General features: G+C 40.1%; 2 protein-coding genes across 2 annotated transcripts; both read right to left on the bottom strand.

Moving 5' to 3' along the window:
- Positions 1-273: 273 nt before the first annotated feature.
- On the bottom strand, positions 274-2,284 carry LOC122838242 (transmembrane protein 275-like). The gene is made up of 2 exons (XM_044128725.1): positions 2,196-2,284; positions 274-1,821 (listed from the first exon to the last, which is right to left on the bottom strand). The coding sequence occupies exon 2, from the start codon at positions 1,787-1,789 to the stop codon at positions 1,181-1,183; it is 609 nt and encodes a 202-aa protein (XP_043984660.1). The 5' UTR covers positions 1,790-1,821; positions 2,196-2,284; the 3' UTR covers positions 274-1,180.
- A 469-nt stretch (positions 2,285-2,753) lies between these two features.
- mknk1 (MAPK interacting serine/threonine kinase 1) lies at positions 2,754-9,286 on the bottom strand. The gene is made up of 14 exons (XM_044128724.1): positions 9,164-9,286; positions 8,569-8,631; positions 8,035-8,137; positions 7,821-7,919; positions 7,639-7,736; positions 7,464-7,543; positions 7,305-7,378; positions 6,669-6,773; positions 6,532-6,587; positions 6,339-6,434; positions 6,060-6,254; positions 5,351-5,515; positions 5,208-5,251; positions 2,754-5,040 (listed from the first exon to the last, which is right to left on the bottom strand). Exons 2-14 carry the CDS (start codon positions 8,620-8,622, stop codon positions 4,821-4,823), a joined length of 1,389 nt encoding a protein of 462 aa, XP_043984659.1. The 5' UTR covers positions 8,623-8,631; positions 9,164-9,286; the 3' UTR covers positions 2,754-4,820.
- Between the last annotated feature and the right edge of the window lie 2,772 nt (positions 9,287-12,058).

The following is a 12,058-nucleotide window of genomic DNA, read 5'->3' as shown; positions in this document are numbered from 1 at the left end:
GGTGTTTCTCAGATAACAGATGAGTTTATCCTCACAACCTGCACACTTTCCTTACGTAACCTGACATGGTTTCTTTTTTATGGCTTCATGTTCGTAACGACCACAGACAACGGCAGAAATCGTAAGGCTGACACAGAAGATGCCATCTTTATTTAGGTTTCACATGACATACAGAATGGAAACAAATGTTAGTTGTTTTTTTTTTTGGTTGTTTTTTTACACATTTTGAGTTGCTGCCGCCTTATGCAGCAAGTGATGTGAACTGTGAGAGAGTCAAACTCCGAGTTGTTATATAATGTTTATGAGAAACTGTGTCAGTGAGGCTGACAGAGCAGCTTTTTTCTCAACGGGACTCAGCTGGACGCACAATATCCTCCATCCTCACATCTAGAGCAGCAACAACAAACAGTAGTCAACCCATTGGGCACAAATAAGAAATAATCTGCTCGTGCTAGGTTTTTTTTTTTCTTTCACAAAAAAGAAGAACAAAGGGCAAGTTTCTCTTTCTGTTGGAGGAAGGACACCGTCTATCCTGGAGAACAGCAATAAACACTTGGCAATATCCTGTAACACAATTGAGTAATCACAGGAGCTGCATGACAGGTTGTAGCGTGCAGCACGGTGGCCTTGAAGAGAATCACACAATGGCACAACCAGAAAAGATAAAAAAAATTAATAAAAAAAAAAAACATACAGCAGCATTTTAGAAAAACAAACACAAGAAAAAAAATATCACAGATGGACTGTAAAATTAGCCAGTTTTCTGTTGATTTGCTCTTACTGGTGATAAGAAAATTAATGGCTAAAAAGGTTTTTATCACAGATTCAATAAATGCATCACAATTAATGACACCCACTGTTTTTGGTCGATAAATCTGAGAAAGGTTAGGAACAAATGCATCGATGCAGAAATCCTACCACCCCTTCATATTCAAAATTGTTACAAAGGAAGCAGAACAAATTGTTTCAAGAATCAGAAATGGTCAACATTTTGAAGTAAGAGCTCAAATATAGTGGGATAGGCCAAGAAGGACTCAATTGGTGCATCTTTGATCTAAAGTATCTTTAACAGTCTCTTTTTCCAGTTTTTCCTTGTATTGAAAAGACCCTTGAGGTCCATCAGATGCACCCGTCCTGCGGTGGGATAAACAGTCGTCCAGTCAAGCAGAGCCGGTTCGTGCTATGTGGAGGAGGATGTCTTCTGATCAGGCAGCAGCTGTGTGGAAGTGCTCTCCTTGTTTTCAGAGGTCAGACTCTCTTTGTCCCCGTCAGCACCCGTGTCACTCTTCTCAGAGCTCTGCGGCTCCTTGGTCTCATTCTGACAGGCGGCCAGAGCCGAGCCGTCGCCCTGGTTCGACGTGGACCTGTGAGAGGAGCTGAGGGAGTTTGTGGGGCTGAGCTGGACGGCCGTCGTGTCCTGCAGGGTGTGCTCGCTCATCTCCATCTCGAAGGCGACCGTCCCCATCCTCATCAAACCCCACTTCTCCCCTCCCTGGGTCTTCCGAGCCATGTGGGACGAGGGTCTCCTGCTGACCACGCAGCAGGCCGTGAAGAAAGCCAGAGCCAACAGCAAGAGGAGGGGCCCGATGATGATGGGAGGGTTGGCCGCCAAGCTGAAGGTGCCGAAGGCGAAAGCTCCCACCAGGGTGATGTTGATGCCGGCCAGCATGATGCACAGGCCGCAGGCGCAGCACAGAGCCGGGGAGGGCAGGTTCTGGTACCGCAGGCTGCGCCGCTCTGGGATGTTGCTGGGAACCGATGGTCTTGATTTCTCATCAGGTAACATCATGTCTTAACAGGATCGGACGAAGCACTTCATCACTGCACTCAGAGAGTTTAGTGGAAGAAAGTTTGAGTTTTTTTAGTCATTTTTGGTACATTTCTCAACGTCTCAATCATCATGCTTGAGTAACTTTAAGCAAGAGTGACACAAGAGACTGCCATGTATGATCAGATTGTCTTCAGTCAGAGGCTTCTACAGAATAGCTGTGATACGGACCGTTACAGGAGATTCTCCCTCGCCACAACCAACATAATCTACGACTATTTTAAGAAACATTTAATGTTATTTCAGGATGAATGTAGGATTTTTGATTTGAGGTACACAGATCTACACGGGCAAAACTGAAAGAATCACTTAAACCATTAAAAGTCCATTTCAGCAGCATTATTACAAACTACTCCGCGTAACTTACCTTTTATTGAACCCGTAGTCCTGCTGGGTGCCTGGCCGCGCTCTGTCTCTGCATCCTGTTGCACAGCAGCTGCGGGATGAATGTTGTCTCTCCCTCCAGCAGGTGAACAGCGGAGAGCAGCTGCTGCACTGCTCGCTTATCACCACTAGGAGCGCTAAAGAGTCCCTTCAAACAAACTGTCAAATCATCCTCATCCAAATATCCTTTCCTACGATCACGGGAACTTTGACAAAATAGGAGTTACGGTTACTTCTTAAACCATTAAAATAATTGCTGAAAGGTTTTTATTTAAGGCTAATAGTAAAAGTAAAAGTCACTGCAAAAAAATTGAAATACTTCTTCTCAGATGTCATATAAATCATGACAAACTATTTCAGAGGGAGCCTGTTTCTTCTTTTTTCTCCAAAGCAATTATTTTCTACATCCTTCCCACTCCATTTGGCCTTCAGATCGTACAAAAGAGCCTTTGAAAATAAAAAGTACCGACATCCCCTGAGTCGGAGCTAGTACATTAAGAGATAACCGTTGAACACAAGGCAACACAAATTACACAAGAGGTGATATTTCAACATTTTTTATTGAGAACACAGCATCCCAGAGGAAATCTGCTCCATGCACAAGAACAGCTTTGCTCATCAGGTCCTATATCAAAGCTCTGCAGGGCTCCTTAATTGCGAACCCATTACTGCATCTCATTTGATGCCATTACAACCAGGCATGAGGAGGGGAGAGGTTCTTTTTATGATTCATAAAAACAAGAGCGAGGGTTTTAACATGGCAAGTAATTGTTTCCTGATGTCATCTCAGAGCAAATCTCTCTTAATTCCTGCTTGACAATGAAAGCTCTCAGTTGCTGAATAGATGGGGTCACCATGGCAACAGTGCGAGATACGGGGAGAGGAGGGGTTCTGTTTGAGGGCGGCACGTAAATTTAAAAGGGTTAAAAGAAGTTCAGGTGGATACCGAAGACCGAACATGAACCGAAAACAAAATGAAGTCAAAACATTTTTTAGATTCATGAGACAAACGTCAGCTTGCTCAATTCCCTTTTCTTCCATGTTCACATTACCGGATACAAAACTAAACAAAATACACTTACAAAAATAAATCCCTTCAATTACTTTAGGCTAATTTCTTACTATCAAATATAACATGAAAATAAATCCCTTTGGCTGTCACAACTATCTACAACTTTAAGAGCAAGAATCACAGCTCAAGTCTACAAAAAAAAAACAAAAACAAAAAAACACTCCAAATATACTAAACAACCGAGACCAGAAAAAATAAATCAATATTTGTTGTGGTGTTTCATTTATTTCTTTTTTACAGCAAAACAAAACCTATCTGGAGGATAGAAAAATTAAGAAAATAATAATGCTCTGCACACATTATATTCTCCTCGTACCATGGAAGCCCATTCAGACAACTTCAAAGAAACCGAGTCATAGCTACGACTTTCAATACTCAAATTATAGGTTGTAAATATATTAGTGATGATTTTGAATTCAAATTATGAAATTTGAAGTCCCAATTCTTAGTGAAGTTTTATAAAATAAGCTATAATTCACATTAAAAACGTTATGAGGTAGATAACCATAACTTTGACTTCGTACCTGGACTTATAATAAACTTATTGCATTTAAACAAACGTTGGTGTTGTAAAACAAAATAAAAACGGAATGAAAAACAATAAAATTGCTTATCTCAAAAATAATAATAATCCATTTGTTACCTTTTATAAATGTATATTTAATTGATTTGACTTTAAACATACATTGTATTTAATGATTATTATTACCTCACAGTTATAACTTTAACGCTAATAAATAGTGACTGTGAGTTTAGTTTTCTTTGAAGTGGCACAAATGGGCTTCTCTTGCATTCACTCAAACTAAGTTCATTTTAAAGTACATCAGTGCTACAGGTAGGTTGTGTTGCAGTGAAAAGATCCTTAATTCTAGCACCTGAATTTCACACTCATGCAATTACACACAATGACATTAACTGGTAATACTAAGAAAAGGTCCAGTTTTCTCCAAACACCGTCCACTTCCAAATAAAAACACAAACACGCGATCGCATCCACATATGGGCTTTAAGAAGCACAAATCATCCCTTTCCAGAAGCTTAAAAATAAAATCAAAATACCGAATAATTCACAGCTAAAAAAAAAATAAAAAAAAAATAAAAGAGAGAAATAAAATCAGCAAACACAAAATGACTTTTGCACGAGGGCAGTAAACAACTGCACCTCTAAAACGCCGTTTTGGTAATGATATGTCCTTGAATTATCTGCTGGTAACAACAGAGGTTTAGTTGTTGACTTTTTGGTTGAGAATTACCAATAAATACATCTGTAAAGCTTAAGAAATACTTTAAAAAAGAAAAAAAAAAAAAAGAAGAAAAGTGATCTTGAGAGAGTTTAAAACCTAGGCAGCTTAAAATGTGTTGGAAGAAGAGTTAAGTCAACTCTGATGCCATGCGAGTGCTCATGTAAGACTCCCTGTGCAAAAGAAGAAACAAAACAAAACAAAACCAGTGATACCGATATCGGTATCACTAACTGATATCACTAATCTGATATCGGTTAGTGAAGACAACCAGAAGGGAGGTTGCGCTGGTGGCTCAGGCTGCGAGGTCATCAGAAACAGGAGAGAAGTCCCCGCTGCGCAGAGCGTTGGACTGGGCCCTTCTGCGGGCCAGCCGGGACTTGGAAGGAGGGGACAGCCTCATGGAGCAGACGATGGACGCCGAGTCCTCCTGCTGCTCGTCGTGCTGGGAGAGCTGCCGGTTAAAGGCGATGGCTTCTGCTGCAAACTGGGTCAGGTCCTTGGTGCTGCTGTTCCTAAAAAGACGAGATTCGCTTTTAACGACCCACAACGGGCTAATTCCTAGAGGTGGAATTAATGTCCTTTTCAACTCAAAATCATTTACTTCTACCTCTCCGCTGCCTAAAACATGTCTGTTTTTGTCTCAAAGCATCGTAAAGACATAAAAGCTCGTAAAGCAAACCTCTGTAGGACGCGAGGAGTTGGAAGACCTCTCTCTGGTGCATTCTGCATATATATATATAAAAAAAGATTAAAATAGTTTACTTACGGGATCAAATCAAACAACACGAGTCCTAAACCTGAACAAATGTAAATAATACTGACCCCCTGTAGCCAAGGATGCTGCAGGACCTGAGCAGCGCTGAGGCGCAGAGTGGAGTCCTGAACCAGCAGCTTTGATATGAGATCCTTGGCTCCGTCTGTGATGTGAGCCCAGTCCTTGTCTGGAAACTCGTACTTGCCCTCCTGGATGCTCTCAAACAGGCAACTCTGAGGAAATCAGTATGACGTGATCTTACTTCCTTCCAAACATAAATATGATGACATTTTAAAAGACAGAAACAAAAATGATGGATAACGTTGCATGTTCAGTTTCAGAAGTAACTGATGTACAAAAGGTATTTCTTGGTTTAACTTTCTTAAACAGTGAAACCCTGGATCTTCAACCTGATGGGAAGAAAGTGAAACCTTTCCTTTTTTTTCTTTAAACATATCACTGTTTAAGATGGTGCTTCACAAGAGCAACTAAAGCAATCACTGAACTCACTCAAGTCCAAAGGAAGACATTTCTAGAGTTGGGAGCCCCTGGACAGAACACTGCATATTTAGTTTTTATCTTAGTATGGGAAACCATCAACATGCATTAGTAGACTTGCTGTTGTGTCAAACTCTTTATTTTAGGTTTTTTTTTCCCTTCCACTTCATAGTTAATAAGTGTCTTGATCCATCACATAAAGTCCTAATGAAATACAGAGGAATCTGTGGCTGCAATATGACAAAAGTGAAAATGCTCTAGGATTGGAGAAACCCATACCTGGCACGCTCTGCATGCTTCCCCCCGGTCCCACCCGCAGTCAGTGCCACAACGGCCTGTGAACGGGGGGCTTCCACTCAGCAGGATGTAGAGGATGACGCCAAGGCTCCACAGATCACAGCGCTTGTCGTAGAAGGAGGCCTCGTCGGTGAACGCCTCCACTACTTCTGGAGCCATGTACTCGGCTGAGCCGCACTAAGAGAGCGAGACGTCAGCGTGTTAAAAAGTCACATCCAAGCCGTAAATCGGAGTTTGGAGTGAAACGTTATGAGCCTGTACCGGCGTGGTGAGCTCTGGCGTCGTTATGGGAGTACAGGCACTGCTGAGCTTCACTCCACTTCCCAGATCAAAGTCGCAGATTTTTACTGGTGACACCTGAGAGAAAACAGAAAAGGGGAAGGACATTTATTACAGCCATAACAAATATGTACAGGGATAACTGTCTCCCTTAAAACTTAACAGCGTCACTTACCCGGTCAGTGTATTCGCACAGGATGTTTTCCAGCTTGAGGTCCCTATGAGCGATTCCTGAGAAGTAAAAACACACTCCAAAATAAATCTTCTTCACGTCAAGACTTCGACGTATGAGCTGTTGAGAAATAAATGTACCCTTTGTGTGTAGAAAGTCCAAAGCTTGCGCAATGTCCCGGACTACCTTGCTGGCCTCCAGTTCATTAAAGTGCTTTCGGTTCTGGATGTGTGTAAGAATGGTGCCTGCGGGAAGAGACGAGGATTGCTCACATTTCCGTTTACAGCGCCCTGCAAACGTTTTCACGTATGGAGGAATTTTTCTGCCATAATCCGAGAGCACACATTTTCAGTCTGAAAGCATAGAGTTTGCATCTTTTGGTCTCAAAACCTTTTAATACTTTTGCTAACATTTTCATTTTGAAAGCAGGACTTCACGTCTTTCTTCTCAAAACTTGAAATGCTTGTACTCAAAACTTCTCCTCGAAAGTTGAAAGTGTTGTACAGACTGAAAATGTGTGCTCTTGGATTATGGTAGAAAAATCCCTCCATATTCACGCTCCTTTTAATTTTTAGCATTTTGAAAAGAAATTCACAGTTTACTGAACTTTCTTTATGCTAGTTCAACACACAAAATCCCAAGGAAATAAATTAGATTTCATGGTAGTAATAGGAAATAGCACAAGAGTTATGAATACTTTTGGAAATACCGAGAAACCGATATAAAAAAAACATGTCAGATGCGTGCAGGTGGGACCGTTAATATTTCGTACTTGCCTCCACGCAGCTTTTCAAACACCAAGTAAAAGTACGAGCTGTCTTCAAAGAACTGGATCAGTTCCAAGATGTTTCTGAACAGAGACATTCAGAGCTGCTTAGAATCAGTTTCAGTTATGATTAAGTGTGTTTTTAACAGAGACTGATTGATGAACTCACTTGTTTCCTTGACACTGATAGAGAGTCTCCACCTCTCGAAATACTCTGCTTCGGCTGTGCCCCGCGGCCTTTTCTATGATCTACCCAAGATGACACACAAGACATGTTTAGTTGTTTATATAAAAACATACAGTGGTACTTATCTGACAAAAAAAAAATAATAATAATTACTCACTTTCACAGCAAACTCCTGTCCATTTTGCAGGCTCACACATCCTTGAACTTTAGCATATGCCCCCTGACCAAGCACCTCATCTGTCAGTTTGTACAGATCTATGTGAGAGAAAGCAGGACATTAACATTAACTGTTGCTCGTTGTCAAGCAATGAGGACGACGCTGTCAAATAACTTCATTACCATTAAAGGTGCCTGTGAAGCTGTCTGTTGCTCTAGTCCGTTTCTTCTTTCTCCTTTTGGAAAAATCTGGGATGTTCACTGGCTGACTTTTCTCAATCTCTGCAGCAGAGCAGAAAAATTACATGTGCAGATTAAGAATTAACATTTGCCAGGATGTGCTACCATTCAAACGAGCATGCATACAGCTGCTACAACCATTACAAGTGGTGCATACCTGCTGTATCCTGCGAGAGGGGCTGCGGTTCTTCCGTGATGTTCCCATTGTTTTGGATTCTGGCACAGGTTTGTCCTACTTGGCCCACAGCCAAGGGGTTACCCTGTAACACAGAGAAGCAGGCCGAACAGCCAGGGGAGGAGGGGAGGGGGAAAGGGGAAAAAGCGAGAGCAGCCAGAGAAATCAGGTGGTGGTCCAGCAGAAAATGCAAGAAAAACAATGAATAATATGTCCACTCAGGTTTGATTGTTCAATTTTGCTAAATCTTGCTCCAACAATTTTCTTTATAAGAAGTCTGAGTAAAGTTATAGTTGTATTTCTATCATTAGAAACCCACCTCAACCCTGGTTACAAACACAAATCTTCACCCAACCTTTTAGAGTGAATGACTCATGAATTATGGTTGAGCTTCTGTTTCTATTTGATCAGATAAAGTCAGGCAGCGTGAGAACTACTTCCAGTCTGCGCAACGTCCTGAAATGCATTTCAGGAAGTGAAACCAGAGAGATAGTAAGAGAGAAGAGCAGACCAAACCTGATGAGGATGCTGGATGGTTTGCAGCTCCGACATCACGCCGTGCCTCACCATATCTGCCAACTAAAAGATTACAAACGGAATTAGTGAAAAATTCAGGGCAAGAAACTCGCCAGTAATGTGTAACAACAAGCTACTGCGTGTAGGGAGAAGGGAGTACACGTAAAGAATTTGAGCTATGTAGCTTTTGCAGAAATGCATGTCTGAATTTGTCAAACATTTTTAGTTTGAGTGCATTCAGTCAAAAGCGGATTGTAAAGTAAATATTTGCTTAACACTTACTGACTTTAGTTTTATACGAAGTAAACATAATGTCTTTTTTATAGAATGCGGTTGTTAAGTAATCAACAACCTAATTACTTAACAACTCGACCAGAAGTATGGAATTAGCAGCTCTATTCGTAAATAAAACAGCCCTTGTTTTTTTTCTTTCTTTACTTAGCTCTCTATCGCTAACGCTAGCTAACCAGCTAGGCTAACTTCTTCTATCGATTCATTCCTAGTTGCTTGACTGTTGACGCTGAGGCTGTCACGAGAGAGTTCAAATAATCCCACAAATGCAGTCAGATAAAATAAAAATAAAAAACACTCTGACCTGGACTCCAAAGCAGCCAAATCCTTCCTGTCAAAGCCTCCGCCGCCAGCTGATGTAAGCTCCCATTGCTAACTGAGATCAATCAGTCAGGCAGCCAATGACGCAGAGGGCGGGAAAACACATAAACAGACTGTCGGCCCGTCCCGCTCGGTTTTCCCGTTTTTCTATTGGTCGAGAACGAGGCTGCCTGCGTTACGTGACTATACGTGACTGGCTCAACGCCTCAATCCACGTAGAGGGGAATTTTTGTGCGTGACGAGAGACGTTTTTTTACGCAGCCTCACGCCCCTTTCAGAGGGCTGACAAGTCAGCACAAAGAGGTAGAGTGGTTCACTATCATAACCATTACTGTTATAAAATGCTGTGTATTACACTGAATAATGTCCAGTTTGAATTTGGATTACGGAGGGCTAAAAGTATCACAGTTCGCCAAATAAATAAATTGTCTAAAATATATTATTACCTCTATATCTATTGAGCAGATTGTGAAATCAGTTAAAAGGATTTTACAGGAGTTTTTCCCACTTTGTTTTCTGGGCTTTGGTGTCTAGGATGTAAGACACAAAGGAGACCATTCATATCCTCAACTTTGGAGGACAAAGTCTGATAAAGTGTACTTTATAAATGTGTGTTCTTATATGACAATAGGATTTGTTGTGTTTTTTTATTTGTTGTTGTTGTTTTTATTTATTTTTATGTAAGTACAAAATATACAGAATATACATTTATATAAAGTTTTTTGTAGTTAGATTATCCACTCAAACCACTTTGGGACCAATCATTTTCAAAAGTATGGTTATGGTGTGTTTTCTCTGTAGATGCAAGTTGGATTTTCCAGGTTATTTATGCAGGTGATTAATATATTTCAAAAGAAAGAATTATTTTGTTATTCAAGTCTCCGTTTCATGTACACTTGCTGAATTGTTTATTTTTAATTCCAATTTCCAGTAATTTAATGTTTATTCATTGTATTTAGGGATAATAGTGTCCATAAAAAAAGAAGAAATAAATAGAAACTGACCTGAAAAAGTTTCCCTAATGCAAAATGTTATATTTTTAAAATCTTAAAACATTAAAAGACCTAAACATAGGTTTAGCAACATCTTTATTTAATTGTGACCAATGTGGTACTTGAACATATAGATACTTAACTTTTTTTTATTGACTCGTTTGTTTATGATGGCTCAGTATGAGATTTATCATAAAGTTGAGCGTAAATACCATATTTTGCAAAAAGTAGGACACAAAAATTTTATATGTGATTTCAATCAAACCAGAAAAGCAACAATTTACACAATTGCTGATAAATGTTTAACCTTGTCTCTCACCTAGACAAAGCAATTTGATGAGCTTCACTGCAACAAACTGTGCTCTGCTTAGCTCTCTGCAAGACAAAGTTATTAAAGCTACCACCATTAAGTCTCTGCTTTTTATTTAATACAGAAAGTACTCTTGGAAAGTACTCCAGAAAACTATAAAACAGCTGAAACACTGACTTCCTTTAAATCTCAACTAAAAACCCACTTGTTTAGAGTTTGTTGGGACGCTTATCCAGGGTCGCACGTGTACTCATGCACATACAGCTGTATTTCACACATAGTATGTTTCATTTATGCACAGAGAGCTTTTGGAGGAATGAAACTTGACCTTGCATGTTTCACTTTCAAACAAAAGGCTTTCTGTATTATTGAAACTTACACTGACGCCATAATATCAGGTGACTTCTAGGCAGACATTCCTTAGGTGACGTAGTTCATCAGACGACCAGTAAGGCGTGTCTTAGATATAAAGAATGGATCGTCCGTTTTTGATCAGATGCTGTTTAATCCCGGTGTATTCACGTCACAACAAATTAGCCTGTGAGGGTAAGCGTCTCTTTCTTTTTAGCGCTAAAAAGAATAAAATAAGTAAAGTCTGATTATTTGTGTCGGCTGATTTTCTGCACATGTGATCACATGGTTCAGATTCATCGATAATACATATAGATCAACAACTTGTATTTGAAACGTAATCAGTTACAAATTTATTGACGGAATCTGACTTGATGTTGTGTTTTTATTATTGATTCCATGTTGCATTGTGTTTTTGTGTTTGATTTGATGTAAAACACTTTGAAATGCCTTGTTGCTGAAATGTGCTATACAAATAAAGTTTGATTGATTGATTGATTGGATCAGAGCTTCTGTGTTTCTGTGTATGCTTTATATTTTCAAATCCCCAGTTTGTCAAGAAAGATCACACTGAACCAGGTTCTGCTGGAAATTTCTTCATGTTAAAGGGGCGTTTTCCTTTCCACTGTCGCTGCATGCATGCCCACCACGAGGGATTGCTGCAAAGTCAAAATTTGATGAATTGAGTTTGATTGCATTGTTTGATAACTAAGACCAATTTGGAACTTATGTACTTTTCTTTTTTGTATTTGTAAGTGTATTAGTTATGAATTGCCACTATACGCAAACAAAATCAAATTGACATAATATTTAGGGTTTTTGTTTAAGACCCTTTACTTTTATGTTTTTGGGGGGGTTTTTCCCCACCAGGGGGTCTTTTTGTGGGCTCTAGTATCCCTTATATGACAGGAAAGGGAGAGAGAGAGGGGGAAGACATGCGGCAAATGTCGCCGGGTCCGGGACTCGAACCTGCGATGGCCGCGTCGAGGACTCAAGGCCTCCAAACATGGGTCGCGCTATCCCCTACGCCACCACAGCACACCCTTACTTTTATGTTTTGAGGACTACATCCAGATATTAATCAAATGTAATTTTTTTTTTTTGACAGATCAAGCTATTTTCTAACCTAAGGGTTTTTGCTTGTGATTGGTGTGCAACATTTGATGCTATGCTTTTACTATGCTTTCATTTTGCAATAATCAAAAACATGCTCAGAGACGTTTAA

Source organism: Gambusia affinis, linkage group LG10 (genome assembly GCF_019740435.1).
Source record: "Gambusia affinis linkage group LG10, SWU_Gaff_1.0, whole genome shotgun sequence".
In the NCBI taxonomy this organism is placed as follows: domain Eukaryota; kingdom Metazoa; phylum Chordata; class Actinopteri; order Cyprinodontiformes; family Poeciliidae; genus Gambusia; species Gambusia affinis.
The sequence above is the reverse complement of the archived record's forward strand: the minus strand, read 5'-3'. Positions and strand labels throughout refer to the sequence as shown.

Coding starts and splice junctions, on each gene's coding strand:
- mknk1 (XM_044128724.1), bottom strand. CDS start 8,622: ATGGTGAGGCACGGCGTGATGTCGGAGCTGCAAACCATCCAGCATCCT. Junction 7,379..7,463: donor TATCAGTGTCAAGGAAACAA/GTGAGTTCATCA, acceptor GTCTCTGTTCAG/AAACATCTTGGAACTGATCC. Junction 6,588..6,668: donor GGACTTTCTACACACAAAGG/GTACATTTATTT, acceptor TTTACTTCTCAG/GAATCGCTCATAGGGACCTC.
- LOC122838242 (XM_044128725.1), bottom strand. CDS start 1,789: ATGATGTTACCTGATGAGAAATCAAGACCATCGGTTCCCAGCAACATC.